At 35.3% G+C, this 24742-nt stretch overlaps 1 protein-coding gene across 2 annotated transcripts in view; it reads left to right on the top strand.

The window, feature by feature from the left end:
• LOC131037894 (U-box domain-containing protein 33) overlaps nucleotides 1-24164 on the top strand; it is a 64927-nt gene extending 40763 nt beyond the window's left edge. Inside the window, exons 6-10 of one of the 2 annotated variants that reach the window (XM_057970136.2) lie at nucleotides 22049-22189; nucleotides 22286-22810; nucleotides 22942-23418; nucleotides 23524-23709; nucleotides 23839-24164. In XM_057970136.2, coding sequence (XP_057826119.2) covers nucleotides 22049-22189; nucleotides 22286-22810; nucleotides 22942-23418; nucleotides 23524-23709; nucleotides 23839-24030 — 1521 coding nt within the window. In that variant the 3' untranslated portion in view covers nucleotides 24031-24164. Of the gene's footprint in view, nucleotides 1-22048; nucleotides 22190-22285; nucleotides 22811-22941; nucleotides 23710-23838 lie in introns of both variants that reach the window. The other variant, XM_057970134.2, reaches the window with a different exon arrangement.
• The last annotated feature ends 578 nt before the right edge of the window (nucleotides 24165-24742 follow it).

The raw sequence follows: 24742 nt of genomic DNA, 5'->3' as shown, positions 1-24742 counted from the left end.
ACTCGCAAATAGTATTCTGTAGAGTCATAGAATTGATGCTTTCACCGAACTTTATCAGTGAGTACTAGATAGGGGTAGGACCCCTAACTTACTTCTGAGATACTCAAAAGTGTCCCTTGGCAGTGGCTTTGTGAAGATGTATGCTATTTGTTCCTTTGTGCTAACATATTCTAGCACAACTTTCTTTTCTTGAACATCTTCTCTTAGATAATTATACTTTATAGAAATATGCTTTGTCTTAGAGTGCATTACTGGATTCTTTGAAATTTTAATAGCACTTGCATTATCACAAAATATAGTTACTGGCTTGGTAACTGTCTCATTCATACCTTCCAATAGTTGTTTGATCCATGCTATATTGGTACAATTCAATGCTGCAGCGACATATTCAGCTTCAGTTGTTGACTTTGAAATGCATCCTTGTTTCTTGTTAAGCCAACTCACTAGTCTTTCCCCCAAAAAGAAAGCTCCATCGCTTGTGCTTTTCCTGTCATCAATATTTCCTACCCAATCAACATCAGTATAGACTTTTAAGTCAAAATCATTCCTCTTTTTATATAGTAAACCATAATCTTTAGTGCCTCTCAAGTATCTAAAAATTCTCTTGATTGTTATCATATGGGTTTCTTTGGGATTTGCAGAAAATATTGCAGTTATTCCTACTACATGTGCTATATCAGGCCTATTGTGAACTACATATTATAACTTTCCAATCATAGATCGGTAAAGTGTCTCATCAACAGATGCAGATTCATCATTCTTTGATAGTTTACAATTAGTAGTCATAGGAGTACTTACAGGTTTAGAATCCTCCATTCCAAATTTCTTTAAGATTTCCTTTATATACTTGGATTGAGTAATGAAAATCCCATTTTTCATTTGCAGTATTTGTAAACCTATAAAATACTTTATTTCACTGATTAATGAAATCTCAAATTCTTTGCACATTTCATTTCCAAAGTTCTTACATAAAGAATCATTTGCACAAAAAATAATATCATCAACAAATATGGCTGAAATCAGTATTCCATTATCCTTATCATTCTTCATATACATGTTGTTTTCACTAGTCCTCATAAATCCAATCTTTATTAAGTAAGAGTGCAACCTTTCATACCATGCTCTAGGTGCTTGCTTTAGGCCATATAAAGCTTTGTTCAACTTACATACCTGATCTTTATTCTTCTCTCTAATAAATCCTTCAGGTTGTTCAATATAGACTTCTTCTTCTAGTATACCATTCAAAAATGTAGATTTAACATCCATTTGATATACCTTGAAATTTTTGTAAGCATCATATGTCAACAATGTTCTCACTCGCTCAAGTCTTGCCATAGGTACAAAAGTCTCACCATAGCATAGTCTATTCCTTCCTCTTGAGCATAGCCTTGCTTTATTCTGAATGACCTCACCTTTTTCATTTAGCTTATTTTTGAAAATCCACTTTGTATCGATTACATTTTTCTCTTTTGGTCTTGGAACCAGTGTCCATGTTTCATTTTTCTCGATTTATTCAATCTCTTCGGTCATAGCATTCACCCAATCTTCATTGCTTAATGCCTCTTTTACTATCCTCGGTTCAAACTCGGATATCAGACATGTCTTCTGTCTCAGTTTGTTCCTTGTCATCACAGGAGCATCCTTATCTCCTATAATCTGACTTGATGCATGATTTTTTCTGATATATTTTGCTAATATAGGCTTGGTAGGCTCTGTATGATCTTCTTCATCACTCGGTAACTGAGTATTTTCTTCATCGGCTTTCTCAGTAAGATTTCTCAGTTGTACATATACAAACTCCTCATAATCTTCTAGTTCTTTGGAATTTCCTTCATCATTCCTTTCTGCAAATTCATCAATTTTCACATTTGCACTTTCCACTATTTTGTTAGATGATTTGATCAGACATTTAAATGCTTTACTCCTAGAGGAACAACCAAGAAATGTTCCTTGCTCACTTTTCTGATCAAATTTTCCATTTCTGTCATCTTTGTGAACATAACATCTACTTCCAAATATTTTAAAATAACTTATAATTGGTTTCTTGTCATACCAGATTTCATACGGTGTCTTCATAGTTCCTTTCTTCAGTCGTACTCGGTTCAAGGTGTAAACTGTAATGCTTATTGCTTCTCTCCAAAATATTTGAGGTACTCTCTTTTCTATCATCAAAGTTCTGGCACAATCTACAATTGATCTATTTCTTCTTTCAGCTATCCTATTTTGTTGTGGTGTTCTCAGTGCAGGCACTTGTCTCTTTATAACATGATCATTGCAAAATAAGTTAAATTCATCTGAAATGAACTCTCCTCCTCTACCAGATCTTAGACATTTCAACTGTCTTCCTGTTCCTTTTTCAACTCTTTCCTTATACCATTTGCACAGTTGAAAGGCTTTTGATTTCTCTTTTAAAAACATAACTGACATCATCCTTGAGTAATCATCCACAAATAATATGAAGTATTTATCACCATAATAACTTTGAACTTTTATAGGACCACAAAGATCAGTGTGCACAAGATCTAAAATTCCTTTATAAGTGTAAGACCTACTTGTAAAGCTTGATTTTGTCATCTTACCCATCTAGCGTCCTCAGCATATTACATTCTCAGGTTTTTCCAAGCTCGGTAGACCTCTTACTTGGTGCTTCTTACTTATTTTGATCAGGTTATCAAAATTTACATGACAAAACCTTTTATGCCATAACCAGGTATCTTCTATTTTTGCATACAGACAATTGTTTCGAGTTGAGTCAAGATGAAATTTATTACCTCTTGTTTGAGTCCTGGTAGTAGCCAACTTTCCATGTTTGTCATGAACTTTGACAATTACTTTTAGAAATTCTATTTGGCATCCTATATTATTTAGCTGTGCTACACTCAACAAATTGTATTTCAGACCTTCAACCCAATATACATCATCAAATTTAGCATTGCCAAGAAGTGTGATAGAACCTTTACCTTTCATCAGACATGGTGCATCATTACCAAATCTTACATAACCTCCATCATAATCTTCTAATTTAACAAACTTGTGTTTATCACCTATCATATGATGTGAGCATCCACTATCTATGATCCAAGAATCATTATTATTTATGTGTGATATTAAGGCTTTTTTTTCATACTTTTCTTCATTTGATCCATCTTTGATAGCCACATATACAACTTCCTCTGTCTCAGTCCCATTAGATTTATCATCATTGGATTCCTCATCAGCTACTAGGCATGTCTTTCTATCTCTCCTTCTGAAGTCTCGGTACCCTCTATATTGGTTGTCTTTCTGTTTGTCATCTCGGTATTCTGTCTTTTCACTAGATTCTTTGTCAGAATAGTTAGAAGCCATATGTCCAATTTTATCACAGTTAAAACATTTTAAAGGTAACTTTCCTTTATACTTACCTTTGCCTCTCAGTAACCTTCTGGCCAATAATGCTTCAAACTCTTCTTGCTTTCTGATTTCCTCATATAGTTTGTGTACTTCTTCCATGTTTTTGCGAAATCTCTCACTTGCTCCACTATGATTTCCTTCAGCATACTTATACATTATATCATTGTAATCATTAGATTCACCAAGATGAAAAGAACTGAATGCAGATTCAACTTTGTTTACCGAAGACCCACTGTTATCAAAATTATTTAGCTCAAATGTATGTAGCTTACCGATAGTAGTATCCAAAGAGACTGACATGTTTGGTACAAACCTTAATTCATTAATTACAAAGACTCAAATGGCATAAGCAGGTAGAAGTGTTCTCAGCAACTTACTTGTTACATCCTTTTCTTCAATAGTTCCTCCCACTCCTTTGATTTGATTGATAGTTTCTTTTAACCTTGTACTGTATTGGATTATGTTCTCACCTTCATTTATTCTCATGGATTCAAGTTGTCCTCTTAGACTGTCTACTTTTTCTCTTTGAACATGTACATCACCACCATACACAGATGTAAGCTTATTCCACATAGCTTTGGCATCATTACAACCTTCTAGATCATTAAACTCTGAGTCGGTCAATGTTGATGTTATTTCAATCATTGCTTGAATATGTTCTTGCTTTGCCTTTATTTCTTCCATTGTCATAGGGTAGGTGCTAGGTGCAGTGTAATCATTCTCCAGATAATATGTTGCATATTCTCCAATTCCTGACAAGTGCAACTTCATCCTTTTCTGCCATGCGGCGAAACTTGACTTGTTCAAGTTTGGTGCATCCCTTTTATACATCTTCGGATCTTGCCTCAAGTTCCTTTAAACTTTTCTTTCAGATTTCTAGCTCTGATACCAATTGTTAGTTAAATGAGAGGGGGGGGGTGAATCAAATAAACTCACAATTCAATGTTCTAATCAGATTCAACCTTGGTAGAACTTACTTGAAATGCAACTATGATTGTAAATCATTCAAACTCATAAAATGATAAACTTGAAACATCAAAACACATTTAACACCAGATTTAACATGGAAACCCAAATAGGGAAAAACCACTATGGCATTTCAGACCCGCAAAGAAAAGATACTCTTCTATAGTATGCTCAGTTAAAAGCCAATCCTGTTAAAGATTACATAAACACATTGCTAGATGTGACCCAGTCAAGGGATATCACTCAGATCTATCAGAAACTTACACTTTGTTAGAAGTGACCTTGTCAAAGGATTTCAAACACTTAATTATAATTTTACCTTGCTAGAGGATTTACAAATAAGAGAGTTAGGTCCACTCGGTTAAGAAATTTCCTGTCACTTACAAAAATAAATAACAGTAATAAAATATATCTCCAATTTCACATCTGAAATGTTATAGCAGACTCTATGTGCTGAAAATAATCTTGTCATAAGACTTATCTTCCTCCTTGCCGGACTTTTCACTATGTTCTTCAATCTTCTGTACTCTGTAATCACTTTTGCAGCATCACTATTCTTCTATTTGCCCGCATCCTTTATTCATCAACTTTTCTTTATTTATAAGAAATTCCTAACCACTTAATGTCCTTAATCACATTTCCCATGATTAATATTAGCCATTAGATCTTCAAACTTGACTAGGTTCATTGAATCCTTCGAACTGAAAAATGTTTTATCTTGTCTTGGAACTTGTATTCATTCCTTGGTACTTGTGCGCAGTTATGACCATTCAATCTGTGTTGTAGATCTAACTCTTGAATTTTCATTGTCGTTGATCTGTAACAAACTTCTTGCATGACATTCCAATCCTCTATAAATCTCTAGCTCATTGGAATTCTTCATTTAATAATGTATTTATTCATCCAATGTGTTCTGTTACTGCTTAGTTGATACTCGGTTAATTCTGAACATTACTCGGTAGACATTCTGAACTTTACTCAATAGATATTCTGTATTCGTCCCAGTTACTGTCTCGGTAGCTTTGCTTGCTGACGATGCTCGGTGACTTCTTACTTATTTAACCGACACCGATAACCATGGAGTTTACCGACTGGCTCCTTGCTCGGTAAAATAGAATAGTATCAAACCTTTACTCATTTTATTGCATGAAATCTTTTCTCCTTCTTGTTCATTCTTCGAATACACATATATAGGATATCAAAACAATCAAACTATCATAATCTCATCACTGTCTAACTCGGTAATAGTTACCCATTGAATAACTTATTACTCCCCTTCATTTTCACATTCTTTCAGTGTCACTAACCGACATCTTTATACTCATCAAAACATACTCTTTAAGATATGGCAACATCATACTGAATCAAAAAATCAATTGCTTGACATCAATGATAAAATAATATCATTAAGATAGTAATCATCCTTTATCAATTATATCATCAATCTCCAACAACCTTATCAATATCCTCATATCAACAAACCTATTGTAATGCCAACAAATATATGTTGCAATAGCACATGGTGTTGTGAAATAGCTTAGGAATAAAAGAGAAGCTAGAATAGAAGAAAAAAATATAGAAATATTGTTGAGATATTCTCCTTAAATTTGATTTAGTGGTGATAGTTATTGAAGCATGAAAAGATATAACGACATTCAAAGATTTAATGTTACTAAAATATTTGCAATATCATGATGAGAATATACAACACTCCATATAGTGCATGCTAAAAGGTTTCTAATATATTGTACATATTGCAGAAAATTCAATAACTCCAAACCCTCAATCGAATAAAAATCAAGGGGCAAATTGTAATAGTAGAGGACATGGTAGAGAAATATTTTATTTTGATTATAAAATAATCCAATATAGTTATTGTAAAGTGGAAAATTGGATCCTAGTGGTTCCCCACCTAGGAGAGAGAAATGAAACCACTGGGATGATTTTCACTTGGGAGATACTTTACATTCAAAAGAGGGGCTTGAATCAACTAGATCCAAATCTAAGGAAAATAAGGATGTGAATACCAAGTGGATTACAAGGATTGGAATGCAATTTGACCTCTTTTGTATGGAGATATGTTGACTTGTTGACTATGCAGAAAAGGGAGACAAAATGGATGAAATAAGGAGCTACTAATTTATGATCATGTTGTAACTTCAGATCTTAGATATGTAGACTGATATGGATCTACCCTGCAAATTTGGAGAAAATTTATCAAGACCGAGTTGAAGTTGCACCTAGTCCTCTGAAAAATCCACGTGCCAAAAAAGGTTTTTCTGTTTCTGAAAATGAAGCTTAAACCTGCAATCATAGCTGTGCACCTGCAACCTACACACAAAAAAGAAGGGAAGAAGGGTTGTGGATAGGGGTTTGCCTTAGCCAAACCCCGATTGAGGAATCAACCTTGAAAGAAAGTGATTGCAAATGCTTAAATTTGAATAATGAAAAAGTATACCTTGTAGATCTACAATTTATTGATGATGGTTTCTTTGCTTCTTGAATGTAATTTCAAGTGTTGTATAAAATGGCATGTAATATGACAAAACCCTAACACACACATGATTGCAAATGAATTTTTTAACGTTACTCCAATGGATGAATGAAGAAGACACATGAAGAAGAAGATGTTTGAAGACTTGAATGCTTGAATGCTTGATGATGATAATGAAGACCTCTTGCTTGTTTACCTCCATTCTCCTTCCTCTTTCTTACCCAAATGAGAGAATTAATCCCCCTTTTATACTTTCCTTGGAGAGTTAATTATCCCCTAATGAAAGGCCGACATAGGGGAATTTAATTCTCGAAAGAAGATTTAGCTCCAAGGGTTGGATGGATCCATATTAGGGCCACCTTAAGAGGAATATGGGCACCACACCCCTGTTCCAGGGGGACAGGGGTGCCACGCCCCTGTCCTACCCTATTTTGGGGCTTGGACAATGTCTTGAGGTGATACCAAGGTTAAAACAAAGGCAAATTTGAAGAAATAGGGCAGAAAGGGGTCTTAATCGGGTGAGGAAATGTCATCGCAAAGGTGAGGGCTTAAAATGTGGTCAAAATTGCAAGGGTTACAATTTTATGATGCTACAGTTATTATGAATGGTATGGATGCTATGAATATACATCTATAAATAAATATGACTTCAATTATTCACGTGCCAACTATGTTTAAGAGTCTTTTGAAGATGCAAATTAGTCCACATTTTTCAGATGAAATTTTGAAAAACAACACCAGAAGGTTGTGTGGTTTTGGTTGATAAAATCATATGATAGCTAATTCTAATATTTTGTGTCAAATTAAATGATTCTATAAGAGGTCACATAAAATTTAGTGATGATAAATGGGTTGACATAATTGGGAAAGGTAATATTTTAGTGAGGATAAGTAAATAAAATATACTTATATTCTAAATACTTTGCATGTGCTAAAATTATAGCATGTTTTTTAACTATTGGGCAACTTGTAATTAAAAAAATAAAGATGTATTTAAAATAATTACCATAAAATATTTGATAAATCATTTTAAATATCTCCATGTAGAAAAATCTGGTATGATAGAGAATATATTATTTCCTTCAACAACAGTTTTCACTAAACTGCATGCCCTTAAAGCACCCATAGATGATTCATGGTTATGGAGCTAACATCATGGTCATCTAAATTTTCATGGATTAAGTTTTCTTCATAGAAGAATATGGTCATAGGACTTCTACGATTTATAAAAGGGGAGTTTATTCAAGATTTTCACTTTGAATGTAGTATTGTGATAGTGTTCTAATAAACAAATCATGGAGGAAAAAAGATCCTATAGAGCTTGTGCATGGTAACATTTATGGTAATATGCATTACAAATCTCTGGATAAGAATATTTACTTAGATTAACATTCATCATTAGGTTCTCCCACTATACATGGATTTACTTTCTTAAGAAAAAATATGAATCCTTTGAGTTCTTAAAAAAATTTAAGGCTTTGTAGCGAAGAAAAAATGTAGGTACCATCTCAAAATACTTAGAGTAAACAAAGGAATTTTAAATACTATACCTAGGACTTATTAATTGTTCATTTGGTTTTAAAATGCAACAACAATGAAAAGGTACATTTATTTCTCAAATCAAGCGTGTAGTTGATTTATTAGAAAGTTTTAGAATGGTGACACGCATGATAGTTTGAATCGCTATAGGATTTAGTAAGAAATTAAGTAAGAGAGATATAAGTTTAAAGATTAATTAATGTCACTTTGTATATAAGTTTGGTTTGGAGCTTAATGTACCTCACTATAAATAGACCTAATATAATACATGTTTTGACCCATGTAGGACACATATGGATCTCATTAACATGTTTCAAATGAAATTTTATTTGTATGTTAGTTCTACAAAAATAATTATCATTCATTTTTTTCATAAAAAAAATGAGAACTAACTGGTTACATAAATGTTGATTGGAGTAGCTCAATTGATGATAAAAATATAAATTTGATTATATTTTCTCACTTGGTTATGAAGTTGTCTCTTAGAGTAGTAAAAAGAACAAAAATGTATCCCTCACTTGCATAGAAGTATAATATAGTACAGGTGGAATAATAAATTATCAAGTAACATGGAGTTGAAAGGTTATTGAAGGATCTATAGATCTTTCACTATCATCTAAGAATTTTTTATTATGATAATAATAGCACCATTGTGATGAGAAATAATAGAATAGTTCACTCTAGATCAAAATATATAGAGATCCAACATCATTTTACTTGAGATTTGGTTCAAGATGAGTAAGTGGAATTGTAGTTTTATCTTACCACTGAGCAATTTGTCAACATCTTCAACAAAGATCTTCCCATGAGCAATTTTTCTATTTTCAAACATTAGATGTGACTTATCTCCATTAATCATTTAGGGGGAGACTGAAGATGTATGGTAACTCTTTATTTAGCAGTGCATTTTATTTATTTTTATTTTTTATTTAGGATGTCCAAACCATAATAATTATTTTAATGTTTCTTATTTCTATGCTCTTTTTCATCTAATTTCCATGTAGCACATATGCATGAGAATATATGCTTAAAAATAATATTTGGATTTTGACATCTACTATGCAAAACAACAACTCCACCATATATTATCCACGTGTCATTCTTTGTCATGCCACATTTTAATGAGATATATGTATTTAAATTAGAAGATTCAAGTGATCCTTAACTCACGCTTTAATCATGTAAAACAAACTAAATTATTATTAGCTTTTGACTTTTTAAGATGCAACAAATTCTTTCTAAGAGTCTGTAAACTCTATTAGTATTTTTTCCTACCATTATCTTTTAGTAATCTTTAAAAATATGTCTAATAGTAAAAAATAATAAAAAATTGCAAGAACTCTTTAATTCTTCATCTTGGTTGAGAGGTATTCATTAATGTTGTAAAAAAAATTATTTATTACTAGTTTAATTTTAATTGTTATATTTTTCTTTTGAGTTGGTTGGGCATGTATATATTCTCCATTTTCTATCAACATATGTGTTTTTGGGGAGTTAAGTATGTAGTAGTTGAGATCCCTCCAAAAATTCATTATATCAAATTCTAGCTCCTAGCCCACTCTAAAAATTGATGAAAGTTATTTCTAATTATTCATATAGCAAGATGATGATTTTTTTGATAGGAAAATATTTATTGGAGAGTATAGAAATTGATAATGAAAAGCTAGCTAATTTTTACCACTTAGATAGCCAATGATAGATTAGCTAAAAATGAGCCTAAAAGGAAGAATCCTCAAGCTTTATTTCATATTCAAATAGATCTAGATAAGGCCCTATTTCCAAGAATTATAAGTACAAATATAGATAGGGATTCCTAGAAGACTCTACAAGAAGCTTACAAAGCTAGTAACAAAGTCAAATTTTTTGAAGCTAAGACATTGAAAAGAGAATTTGAGAATTTTAAAATACAAGAAATTGGAAGTGTGAGTGATTATAATGTGAGATAAAAATATATGATCAATAAAATGTGTACTCTTGAAGAAATCGTAAACAAAACTATAATTAAAAGGTATTGAGGTCTCTAATACCAAGGTGGAAACATGTTACTATAACCATTGAAGAAGGAAAGCATTTCACTACCATTTGATTTGATCACCCGCTTGGATCTCTTATGTCTCATGAAGAAAGATTGAGAAATTCGTTTAGAGAAAGTGATGAGAAAAAAATGTACTCAAAATTTTAATTTACAAATAATGAATATGCCAACACAAGAATTGAAAGAAACCAAAGCCAAGGAAAAGGTTAGAATAAATTTTATTCAATAAGAAGTAGAGGAAAATGCGGTTCAAGCGGAAGAGGTGGAGGAAAATTTGATAAGAGAAATATATAATGTCATCATTGTAATTAGTATGGTCAATTGAAATGGATTGTAGATTTAAAGTAGGCAATAACAACAAAAGTTCTAATTATACTTAAAATGGGTGATGAGGCTTCTTCAAATAATTTGTTTTTATTTTATTCCAAAGCTAAAAATAGTACTAAAGAAATTGGTATTTACATTTAGGATGTCCAAAATATTTTTCAATGATGGTTGAAATTTTAAAATTAAAGATCAGGCTTGTAAGAAAAAACATTAGAGGTTGTTGTAATAGGAGAAATGAAATTGTACATTAAAAAATGTATCAAAGGTGTAAAGGATATTTATAAAACTCCAAAAATAAAACATATTTTTTTAAGGTAGGATTATTTTGTGAGAAGAATTAAAAGGTAGTGTTTGAAAATCCAACAATGTACAATTTATTATAAGAAAATTGAGGCAATAGTTTGGTTAATGTCAAAGAATAAGATGTTTTGAATTTATTAAACTGAGAGAGGCCTGAACCTTTGCATAACTACAAACCAAGGGCTCACAAGGAGTGAGGGCCCAAGGCCAAGATCCCTACTACCAAAAAGGAGCAAATTCTAGTAGGCATCTAACACCACAAACTAGATCCAGACTTTTAACAAGCAAATCCAATGGACCAAAGAATAGAATTAAACACATCCCCACTAAATGCACAAACCAATGGCCTACATGGTGGGGGACAAACAAGATTTTGCAATTGAAATTTAGAGAATATAATAATACTATTTCCAATATAGCATATGAGGACAAATATTCTTTGTAGCATCTTAGAGATGAAGATTTGAATTTTCATAGTTTAAAGCTTCTAATATTATTGAAAGAGTTATTTTATGGATTGCCTAAGGTTCAAGATCACAAGGAGATTTGTGAAGGATGCCCTAAATATAGGTGACATGCAAGAGATAAATTTTCAGAAGGTAATGCATAGAAGGTCCACTATCCATGTGAATTAGTTCAACCAAATATTTGTGGGCCTATTCTAATAAAACATTTAGGTAAGTCATCATATTTTATTTTTTTAAAGCCAAGAATGAAGCCTTTCATAAATTCAAGTTATAAAAGTATTTTTTTTTTAAATTGCCTTCAAAATATAATAATGTCTCAAATCTTAGAAGATATTATTTTATCCCTTTGAATAAAAGAAAATAGAAAAAATAGTTGCCACTTGTGGCAAAGTTGGTTGGGGCTTGGGGTTTGCATCCCTCGAGGTCACAGGTTCGACTCTACTTCGTAGTGGGAAAAGGCATGCGGTTAGTTATGTTGTGTGCCAGTTCCTGCTCTGTTGACTCAGGGTACAGGAATGGACGTTACCGCTAACATTTAATCACAAAATGCAAGGAAAATATTGAAAATTGGAAGGGCAAGTGGCTATCCTCGACTGGGAGAGTCATTATGATCAAATTAGTACTGGCCGCAATCCTCGAATTCTCGATAACATGCTTAAAAATCCCTTCAGCTGTAGAAGATGATCTAATCTGGATCATGAGGAAATTTATGTGGAACAGAGTTGGTGATCAAGATAAATTCCCCTTGGTTTCCTAGCATAAAAACAGTCACCCCAAGGAATCGGAGGGTGTAGGCATTCGACAATTGTCTTTGATGAACCTAGACATTGGTGCAAAGCTTTACATGGGCCATGCGTAGTGGGGGTGAGAAAAATGGGTCATAATTCTAAAAAAAAAATATTTGGATTCGGTTGAGCCAAAAAGAACTCTTATGACACTCAACCCTCCCAAAGGCTCAGCAATTTCGAATTACATACTGGATTGCAGGGATATTATCAGCAGTCATGTTACTTGGGAGATTGGTAATGCGTATAAGGCATCCTTTTGGAATGATTCATGGGGAGGAGGGGAAATCCTAAACTCAATTCCAAATTTAAATGAAATTAAGGAGGAGACTTCTAGGTTATGGGGAAGCAAGGTTAGTAATTTTGGAGAAATAATCCTTCACAATGGAGTAATGAAATGGAAATGGTGGGCTCTTGACAGTATGAATGTGTATCAATAGCAAAAAGATAACTTAAAATATATTCTGAATGATCGTATGATCATCCCATCTGGGAAGGAAGACATTATTCGATGGTGTGGTTCAAAAGATGGTAATTACAGGGTCCTCTTGGGCTACAAGATCAAAGAAGCTACTAGAACAAATCAAGAATGGTCATTGAAATTATTATGGAAAAAGCATTGTTTGCCCAAAGTTGAGGTTTTTGCTTGGATGGCTATTCAAAAGAAAATTTTAACTAGCGATAGACTCATGAAGATTGGAGTGCAGGGTCCCAACAAATGTGTTCTATGTGGGAGGAATTCCGAAACAGTAGATCACCTGTTGATGTTATGCAAATTCGCAAGCAAGTGTTGGTGGTATTTCATACATAAATTAAACCTTTATTTCCCATTCCTAAAAATGATGACGATTAGTTTAAAATGTGGCCACAAAAGATCACGAAGACAGTATTTGGAGCTTTACGGTTGATCCTCCCATGCCTCTTGATTTAGGAATTATAGAAGGAGAATAATCAACATATTTTTTAGGATAAATCGATGGACTCAAGACTCCTTTGTCATAAGACTGAATCCCTACTAATTTATTTAACTAATGAAGCTACCAAAGGGAAGACTTTGAAGAAAAACACATATACAGGATGGGACTGTAGACTGAAACTCGCCTTTCTAAACCTCACGGTACCCACTCTCTTTGGAAGCAACTCCAGTAACCCCCCGCCTTTCCCCAAACCCCCTATTCAGTGGAATGATCTAGATTCAAGCTGGGTCAGGGTGAATTTTGATGGGGCTTCATTGGGCAACTCGAGCCCTAGTGGCATTGGGTGTATTATCAGGGATGAATTTGGAAATTATTTGGAGGAAGTTTCAAAATACATTGGGCATACCACAAATAATATAGAATATTTTTGGGCTGCATTACGTGGCCTTCAGGTCAAGGTCAATAATGGAGCCAAGAAAATTCATTCAGAAGGCAACTCCTTAAACATGGTAGATGCAGTTAGAAAAATCAAAACTCCAAGTTGGATTCTTAATCAATGTCTTCGGCCAATCAAATCTTTGTTGAACGGTATAAAGGATTTTCATATTAGCCATGTGTATCGGGAAGAGAATGTGATGGTGGATAATCTAGCCAGAGAGGTGGCATTGTCTGTCAATTCATGATTCAATCGTACCATGATCACATCATATTTGCAGGTGTATATGGCGGTGAGCAAGCACTAAGTCAAGAAAATGACTCAAATGATATTTAGGCACTACTTCCTCAGTGAGATTGATACAGTCTTGGATAATATTGATGCCAATCTGGGTACCCCGATGCCACAAAACAACTACATGTCATTGGGAGTGGGAGCGGAGGTCAAGAATTTTGTGGTGGTGCAAGCCCTCAACCATAAGAGTCTGGTTGCGAAATGGAATTGCAAAGACTAAAATATTTCTTTCCTGCTAAAGGCAATTGGCATTATGTCTAGCCTTAGCAAGGCATGGATGAGGCAGTTTGTGTTGGTGGAGGGTCTGAGTGGAATACAAGACATAGGAATTTAATAAAATGGTCAAGTGAAACTCAATAATGATTAGGGGTTTGGTCGTGGCGAAGAATGGATACCAGATGATGATCATCTCCCAGAAGAAACGACAAATTCTGAAGCTCATGCAAATTGTGGAATGGCATGCCTTGTGGTTTTGAGAGCGGTCCCAATTCAGAAAGCTAAAGAATGCGAGAATAGCCTATAGGAGGAGGAGGGAAATGATCCAGAGGCTATTGACCCTAAGGAGGCGGATGTAGGCTACTACCTGATAGTAATATCATAATATAAAAAAGGATTGAGAATTAAACCCTTACAAGGCTCATGAGACAACTCGATGTTGTTGTATGAGCAAAGCTCAATATGAATTATTGTCTAATAATTTAAGAATTTATGATTGAAAAGTCCATGAAGATGACAATTTGGGAACTCAATAATTCAACTCAAAGCTACAACCTTATGAGGGTTATGAGATAAGTTGATGGAGTTCCAACTAATTCAAATTTTGTCTTTAAATGAAAATCTTGTCAAGAACATGTATTTGTTTTGAGTAATTAGTTTTTCTATTTGTGTAATGTAAACCTTAAGGGGTTTCCCTTGGCAAGATGAAATCTAGGATTTCAAGGGTACTGTACATTGTTGGAAGTCTATTTTTTTCTAGCTCATACAAGGCCTGCTATTTCTTATTTAGTTTATCTTATTTCAAGGTGCATGACAGCCATATGAAATACTTATGAAGGCATCCAAAAGAATATTGATCTCTTTGAAAGGCACTACAAACTATGGTACTCATTATTACATATTTAAAAGGTTTGACATTGTTGGCTTTAGTGATATTGATTATGGAGGTAGTTTAGATGGTTGAAAGTATACATGTTGATTAAAAAAAAATCTTTTGGTTTTCATTTGGTTACATGGAGCTCAAAAAAGCAAATAATAGTCACCCTTACAATCACGTTGGCTAAAATTTGTCTTTTATAATAAGACAAAATATTTTAATTTTAAATATCATTTCATTCAAAAATAATAAAAATAATAATTGAAATAAATCAGCTTTCATATCTTCATTAAAAAAGTTTCAAAGATTCAATTTTTAACACTCTGAAATTATATTGTGAGTCACTCAACATTAAGGGGGTATGTTGATAAGTGATGAATTATCTACCATGTAATACAAGAGATCTATTGTAGCATTCACGAAATGTTATTCAACGTAATGCCAACTTTGTGTAATGTTCTCATTTGGGAATTTCTTTAATTTAATCCTGAAATGACAAGTCCAAATGACAAGTCCAACTTAAGATGAGAATTGTAATGCAAAATTTACCCAAACTAAAGATATTTTATTATGATATTTAACTTAAAATTCTAAGAATAGTTCAAAGAATAGGACTTATCTCCTAATTTGACAAATGGACTTATGCAATGACAAACTCTGCTATACTCCATTCTGCAAGCATTCTTCTTTATAAACCTTCTATAGATGTTTCAAAAGTCTGCTCCAAAAATTATTTATAAATCTTCCAATAATCCTCTTACTAATTATCCTTTATTTCCCAGTGTAAGTGATCAAATTTCTTCTTCCCTTCAATGTAGATTGTAATCTCCCCGATTTGCATCACTTAGGATTTGGCTAAATTCTTATACTTCAAAAATTCAAGGGACTTCTTTCTGTCTCTACTTGTACACAATTTTGATATCTATATATCGTCATACCAGTGCAAGTGACTTGGTGATAACTTCTCAGTCCAAGAATTGTCAAATATGAGAAATACTCCAAATAGCTCTAGCTTCATATTTGATTTGATATCAAGAGATTGTATTGTTCACTTGTATAGTACTGATCTTGTTGTTCACCAAAAGTGATAACCGAAGAACACCTGCAATCCTTCTATGAAATGGCCAATTTCAATCTACAAAACACATCAAGGCTTGGACAACATAACATAGGACCCTAATTGATCCTCCTGCACTTCAGGTTCTGCTAGACCTAGGGGGGACACCCTTTGATGCTTTGAATACAACAATTACAAACACATAACTGCATCAACACTAAGCAGATAGATCATTTCACAAGCTCACCAAATCTAGAAACACACTACAGATTGGCTAAATCTGTATAAATCATAAATGAAAACAGAGCTTGGAATGAGAAGAACACACCTCTAAACATAAAGGGAAATAGATTTTATTTTAATTTGTTGTTCTGAAGCTATCCTCAAATCTACAAGACCAGTGCCTTGTTCATTGGGCAATAGAGTCACACATAGAGCTACACATGTAAATCATAACTGCAAGTTTTGTTCTCCTTTAAAAAAGATATTCATGCATCAATACCTTATATTAATGCATTATTTGATTCATTCATAGAATTCATCAGATCTGGATGCATATTCCATCATTTCATGATTGATTATAGAATTTAAAAAACTTCCTTGAAGGTTACCCACAAACAATCACACAAACTCCCTTGAAGTCTACAAATCTCATTCCTCCTTAAGGATTCGATTCATAACAATGAAATATAAGCCTAGAGACAATACTATGTGGAATTTACTCATGGCTGACATAAGTAAGACCTGCAACTAAAACACACATTTACAACACTGCACTGTGACCACTATACCCTATAAAGATTCATAAAATTGTATACATTTGGGTCAAGCTAATCAAAACTGGAAACCATGAAAATATGGAGCCTTACTCCAAATTTTTGGAACCCTTACAATGAGAAGAATATTGGAATAAGAAGGAAGAGGGAACAAATTAGGTCTGCAACCGAAATTGCCAGATGTCTCCTTCTCTAACTGAATTTCATTCCTGTGGAAACTACTCCCAAAATATCAAATCTTTGTTGGAACAAACTCCATGATTGGATTCCTCATCCCAAGGGCTTTCCAACGGTATACAATACTTGCTATTTTGGGCAAAAATGAGACCTTGAGTGAATTAATCATTTATGTGCTCGCATCATTTAAATTTTTCATTTTTTGATTTAGTTTCAACTATATATTAAACTGATTTTAATTTTGATTTTTGCCTCCCTTTTGGCCTGACGCCTTGCCACGTGGCGGGACCTGATTGGTCAATGGAGTTGACTAGATGCCGCTTGGGATGGCACCTGGGATGACTAGATGCCACCTAGGATGACACCTCAGTGCCACCTCAGTGCCATGTCATTGCCACCTCATCGAGGCCCGCCTGCTGGATGACCAACTGGACATGCCAAGTCATCACCACCTGGCTTTCGCCATTTCGCAGACGATATGTTTCGTGCATCTTCGCCTCACGAAACTGCGCACACCATCGAATCCTCTCGAACCTGTAGGATCTTTAACCATCTCAATTTTCGCATGTGCTTTTCGATGTTTCATGGACCTTAACCGACGACCAACTTTCCTTCGCGAAGCAGCGCGGATCGTACAATCTCCTGAAACATGCACGATCTTTACCTCTTTTCGCTGTTTCGCAGGGTTTAACTGGCGAGCACCTTCGGCCTGTGAATAAATGCACTTCGTCAGATCATCTCGGACCTGCTCACTGGTTAAGTCAGCCTTTCTCTACAAAAATTTGCCTTGCGAAATGTGCTTGCGTGGGGTCCACCTATCACTGTCTATCACCTCCTTCGGTCACCTTGGGATCCACGCCCACTCGTGGGCCCACCTTGGGCACCCAAAGGCACCGTTCATCAAAAACCCAAAGGCTTTGACATTATGCATTAGTGGAGATTTGATTATAAACATTAAAAAAGTCCCTTCCACAGTGAATGTGGGATAATGATATTAAGCCTGGAGCTTCATTTTTTGAAGGTTTTCCTACTGAGTGCATCCACCTGGAAGTTTGAAACGCCTTCCAAACACCATGCTAAGGAGGAATCGGGCATAGGTTGTGAATTTCATTCATTTATGAAATTTTTTGCAACTTACACTACTCCACGCAGGAGGATTTGGCTCTGGTATTAATTTTTCTCTCCAGCCCCTTTACGCACCACGTAGAAGCCTTGAAAACTTTTTGCAATCTTCGATGCCATGTCCAGGATACTCTACAGATTTTCCAACACACCTGCACGTCCAGTATGAAGATCTTTGGCAATCCCATCAGACACACCACGTAGAACTTGGGAGACAAGGAGGCACGTGAGGAAAAGGAGGACGCTGCTTTTCATTTTGCATGAAGGTTTCAAAAGCTTGAAAACCCCCAAGGAGGATGATAAAGCATGTGAGAATGGGGCTTTAATTGGCATTCACTTGCCAAAATGCAATTGCTTGAGAGTTTTTATGCTGTTGTAGCTGCTACCTGTGTCCATTATCCTACTGGTTCTTGAAGCTGCTAATCCTTGGAAGCTCACATATTGCAAGACCTTGTTCCACGCAGCACATGGGAGGAGGAGTATGATGTGGAGTTTGAAGACCCCCACACAAATTGCAAGTTTCCACTTAGTTTCAACGCTGCCTTCTCTTACCATGCCACGTAGTCCATGCACTTTGCAAACTACATTTGCTTGTTTGTTCTAATTGCTGCTAAAGGTTTCACATGGGGAGGAGGGAGCTACTACAGTATCGTGGTGTTGGGCATACACCTTTTAAAATTTGCTGCCCTTCCTCATCACTCCACCACGTTCAGCTCCATTACCTCTGGCGCCTTCTTCCAACTCCATGTCACGCAGAGGGGGGAGCTGGCTGGCATTTGTTAGAGGTTTCTGCAAACTCACCCATCACATGGAGGGAGGTCTCTTTGGTTGATTGGCATTTTAATTTGCCAAAGTTTGCATTCTCTTGTGCTTTCAACGCCCCTCACCTCTGGTTTATATTTCTCAATGAAAATGTGTGCCTCTGCAATTGCATATGAATAACTACCAGCATACCTAGCAGCCAGAAGACTATGCATAATGTGCTTATATTTCATGTCTATAATTGAAGAATTTGGAAACACCACACCATCACTTGAATTTGAGTAGTCAATGTTTGCAAAATGTACCCCTTTGGGCCCATCTTAGACCATTGGTTTTGAGTAGTTGGATCTAACAGATACATTGCAATAACTTTTCTAGTTGATTCAAATGGCATTTCGAACCTAATACTTCATCACTTTTCACTTGATAATATATATTGGTAAACTTGACATTCTTTCTGAATTATTTGAGGTTTGAAACTAGAATGCAAGACACACACTCATCAATCCATTAACAACAAGTAAACTACAGTCACCTCTCACCATCCCACTGGCGAATTGCAGTCGAGCCAAGTCGGGCCCCAAAGTGGGTCCGACTAAAAAAAAATTCGTTTTCACACAACTGACCTCTGAAAAGATTCAGGAACCTCACCCATACCTCTAGAAATGGTCGACATCATTTTCGGATCATTAAATTGAAATTTGCAACTTTTAGGCGCCTGCGCCACATTTTTCGCATTTAATCGCGAAGACGTAATTTTCAAACCTGTCAAAACACATTTCTGGATCTCGCCATCTGACAGGCATGTACTCTGATATGCAAGCATAAAATCTACCAAATGGTTTCTCAAGATGAGTCCCGAGTGAAGAGATATTAATCAGCGAAAATGGCCAACTGGCTTTGTCGACACTACGGACCTGATGAAGTCAATGTTTTGGCAACACATGATGCCCTTCTAAAAAATATCAAACGACCTCTGTAGGCTCTCAAATTTGAAACATAGGTACCTTAAAGTACATATTAAAACTTGGAAATCTCAATTCGATCACAAGACTGACAGGATGCAAATGGTGCGCTTATGAAAATGGCTACATTAACTAATATAACATTGAAAGTGCAGAAGACTGAAAATGATGGCTAAATGAACCCTTTTGAAAACCGATCAAATGGATTGGTAGAGGCTTGAAATTTGAAACATAGCTCATCATTTATACCAGCATTAACCCGAAAGAAACATTTTGGCATGACGCTTACTGAGGCAACTTTTACACTTGTGCAAAACAGGGCTCTGACTAGCTGTCGAAACAGGGACTAGTCAAACCACACAAACTGTAAACGGATTTGGCTTTGAAAACTGAGCAAATGGACTCATCAAGACTTGAAATTTTGCAGGCTGACTCACATTTATGTATAGAATCCAATCCACTTTGAATTTCTTCATGACCATCAACAGGGCAAAAGATATAATCGTTCAAAGTAGGCTACTCCATAAGATCTGCATTTGTGCCTAAAATGCACTTTCAGCTCACCCCTCGAAATGGGTACTTGGTAAACTTCTCCAAACCGAATTTTGAAAGTTGCACATCACTGCATAGGCCAAATGAAAGATGTAGGACATGAATCCCGAGCCTTACCCCCTGAAAATCAACTGGCTCCATTTTGCCCTCTCGCAAACCAGGCCATTCAAACTTACTTATTTGGAAATGCAAAGCAAAAATTTGAATTGGGCCTCTAAACTTTGACTCAAATTTAATGAGTCCCAACAGATCTTAATTTGGATATGATATGATTATACGGATTTGAAAGTACATGTTGTTTCTGATATATTCCTTGATGTATATGCAGTTTGAATTATACCAATCTGAAAAAAAAAATATATATATATATATATATCACTGCGCCTGATATCCTTCTTTATGAGACTGTGACATATTTGATGTGGTTTGGTCCTGTAAAGATCTTTATTGAATTCTTGGTTCGCTTGTCTGACAAGATATCGTAAACTATAGTGGGGATGAACAATGAGGGCCTAATCCGAAAAAGTACCATTGTCGTTTCAGATGTATTGCTTAACACTAATGTGATGATTAATTCATTGCTTTGCACGTATGAACTGGTTTAATCATATATTCTAACGTTTATATTGTTAAGGACAGTGCAATCGTATGTCCCCACATGTTTTAGCAAGCAAGAATTAGAATCGGTGCTTCCAAGACATCAGAAAAAAGCTATTTGCTGTCTCTGTTTGAAACTCTTCCCTGGTCTTTGTAATGTTTTTTCATGTCTTCTATCATCTATAAAGATAATACAAGGAGCTTTATTTAATTGTTTGGCTCTAGAGATTTAGTATTGGAATGGGGACATCACACTTTGCATGAGTGCTCTTTTGAAATGTATGTATTTTGTATCAGAAGACTCAAGTGATACTTATTACATGCATAGAAAATAAACTAGTATTAGTTGTTGCCTGTTTTAGATGTAGGATCTATTAGTAGTTTGTCTTAGTATTGTGTTTTTGCGGCTATTCTGGTTTCAAAACGGATCTTTTGTACAGCGTGATAGGGATGTGTTAGTCAATCGCAGCCATTTATTGCAAAATCGACAGTGTAAAACTTATGACTAACATACGTGTTAGTCAATCCGTACTACCGTTTTGAAACCAGAATAGACATGTCCATGTTTTTGTAAGCTTTAGAAACTGTTTTATAACAGTCTAGAAACCATACATAATTTTCTGTCTAAGGTCTTTTCTGGAAATTAATGAATGATTTAAATCTTCATGTCTTTTGAGTGATATTGGTCAGAGCTTTAAATGGTTTTATTTATCGCTGTTTTTGTCTGAATAAGTATTAGTGAAGCTTTATTTTCTGATTGCTGTTTTTAATATGTAACGGCCAATATCAATAACTGAATACAGACCTGTCGTTTTGTAGCTTTGCTGTCTCTCAGTTTTGGGCAGAGATGTTTTTAATTCATAATATAGAGTACATTTTGTTGAATGTCCAGCTGTGCCTGATTGTTGTTTTTAGTTTTCTAACACTGCATCTTCTTAGGAATTTTTCAGCATAGTGTTAGTGCTGTTTAATCTTTATCTTTCAAATTTTAATGTAGGATGCACTTGCGGATGTTGAAACCTTGAAAGAGCAGCTCAGGCAGGCTTTGAAAGTGGCTGAGAATGCCAGAGTAGAATCGCAAAAGGAGACCGCCAAACGCAAAAAGGCAGAAGCGGCTGCGGTTAAAGCGAGCTACAGAGTACACACTCTTTCTTCTCTTCCAATATCTTAATAACTTGGACACAATTTGCTGTTATCCTTGAGAAATCACATTAAATTTTCATGCATTTCTCAGATTAAAGAGCTTGAATCCATCTATAAAGAAACAATGAAAGAGAAAGAAGAGGCGACCTCGTCCTTAAGGCTTGCCAAAGAGAAATGCCAAGAATTTAGCAGGCGACAAACCGAGGTTGAAGAAACTCTTCAGTCAATGGCTGATAAGATAAATCAAATCTCATGTGAAAGAAAAGAAGCTATTTTTAAGCTCCAGGCAGAACGGCAAAAGCTTGCAGCGACGGTAGAACAAAATCACCGCATTTTGCAGGAGAAAGAAGCTCAAATTAAATTTCTTCAAGATTGCTTGAATTCGAGGCCGCCTCTCCAAACCCTGCCCTCGTCCTCGTCCTCTTCTCAAAATCTTGATTTCAGCGAGTACACCTTTGACGAAATCAAAGAAGCGACATCTAATTTCTCGGAGCATTTCAAAATTGGTCAAGGAGGCTATGGCATCGTTTACAAGGGCGAAACAAGGCAAACAACCATCGCAGTCAAAATTCTCAGGGAAAACAGTTTACAGGGCCGGCGGGAGTTCGAACGCGAGGTATATATATATAAAAATGGAAACACCGAACAATTCGATTTCCTTTGTTTTCGTCTAAGCTATGTACGAAGCAACGCACAATTCTTTCTCCTTTGTTTTCTTTCAAGTTCTTTATAAATTTCTATTTTCAGATCGACATTTTAAGAGAAGCACGGCATCCACATTTGGTCAGGGTTGTGGGAGCCTGTTTCGAGCAAGGTTGTGTAATCTATGAATATATGTCCAATGGATCCCTAGCAGAATATCTGAGCTCCTCAGAAGCCCGGCGGCCTCTCCCTTGGCAAGCTAGAATTCGCATCGCCGCCGAAATTTGCTCTGCTTTACAATATCTGCACAGTTTCAAGCCAGATCCCATCGTCCACCGCGATCTTAAGCCCGAAAATATACTCCTTGACGAAAATTATGTAAGCAAAATAAGCGACTTCGGCCTGGCTCGTCCTCTGCCGCTTGATTCGCAATCTGAATCGGAGCCAAAAGGCACATTTTGTTACATGGATCCAGAATACCTTACAAGCGGTAAATATTCTACCAAATCCGATGTTTACAGCCTGGGAATTATCATTCTTCAGCTGCTAACGGGGAAACCAGCTCTGCGACTGATACAAGAGGTCAAACGAGCTCGAGATTGTGCAAAATTGGAGCAGATCTTGGATCCTTCAGCCGGTGATTGGCCATTTGCGCAGGCTTCTCAACTGTTTCATCTTGCTTTGCAGTGGACAGATCGGTTTAGGGAAAAGAGGCCCGAACTTCAACCGACTGTGATGAAAATGTTGAATGAGCTACGAAGTTTCGCCGTCCCTGCATCGAATGCCAGCAGATCCGTTGAACGCGGTCAAAAGGGAGTTCAAAAAGCTGACGAAATACATGTTCCTGGTTTCTTCCTCTGTCCAATATTTAAGGCAAGGAAGACTTTGTATTTCTTAGCCGATGGATTTACGATATTTTTTACACAATCGACTGAATCAATCCATAGAATTTGAAAATTCGGCATTTTTAATATTTATCTAAGAGGATTTGCTGGTTTGCAGGAGATTATGCGGGATCCTTACGTTGCTACAGATGGCTTTACATATGAAAAGGAGGCGATACAAGGATGGTTTGATCGCGGAAAAGATACATCACCCATGACCAACAAGAAACTTGGGGAGAAGAATTTGATCCCAAACATTTCTCTTCGATCAACCATTCGACAGTGGGAAGAAAGAGGACACCTTTACTAAATCAACTGTATCTTGGCATATGGTTTGCACTGTGAGTAATGTCCATAGTTTCAAAACATTTCTATTTTGTTCGACTGTAATAATACCACTGTAAAAAATTTGTAAATAGATATTGAAAATAAATTGCGTTTATAGATTTAATGCGTCAAAATGCATATTAATGGTATGAAAATCACAATGTTAATCCATGTCATTCTGGTTCTTCAATGACTTAGTAATCAATCCCTACCCTATAGCAGCGATGAATAGGAATATTCTCAAGCAGTCTCATGTTTTATTGTAAATGTTTACATGAGATAAGTTGAAAAAAGGACTCCATCCCATTATACATTGATCATTAAGGTATTAAGGTAAAAGAGATAAAAGAGAAAAAGAAAATAGGGATTTTTTTAGGACTGGGTTTTAGTTTCATTTTAGTTTTTAAAATTATAATAATTTGTTTTTATGTTCGTGGCTAATCTCCACACAAAATGGTGCTTTTTTTTTTCAAAATCTGCAAAATACAGTGATTTTTTGTCCTATTTTTTGTGTTTTTACAGCAATGAGAATGTGGATCATGAAGATTTAATTGCTGAAAATTTTATGAAAAATCCATTGTGTTTTAGAGATTTTAGAAATTGTAAGAGTGTCGTTTTGTGGGGAGATTAGCCACGTCCTGTTTCTATTGCTATACATAATTTTTTTAATTTTTTTTTAAATTATTGTATCTATA

The sequence above is a fragment of the Cryptomeria japonica genome, chromosome 4 (genome assembly GCF_030272615.1).
Source record: "Cryptomeria japonica chromosome 4, Sugi_1.0, whole genome shotgun sequence".
NCBI classification, from domain to species: Eukaryota; Viridiplantae; Streptophyta; class Pinopsida; order Cupressales; family Cupressaceae; genus Cryptomeria; species Cryptomeria japonica.
This window is presented reverse-complemented; position numbering and strand designations above follow the sequence as displayed.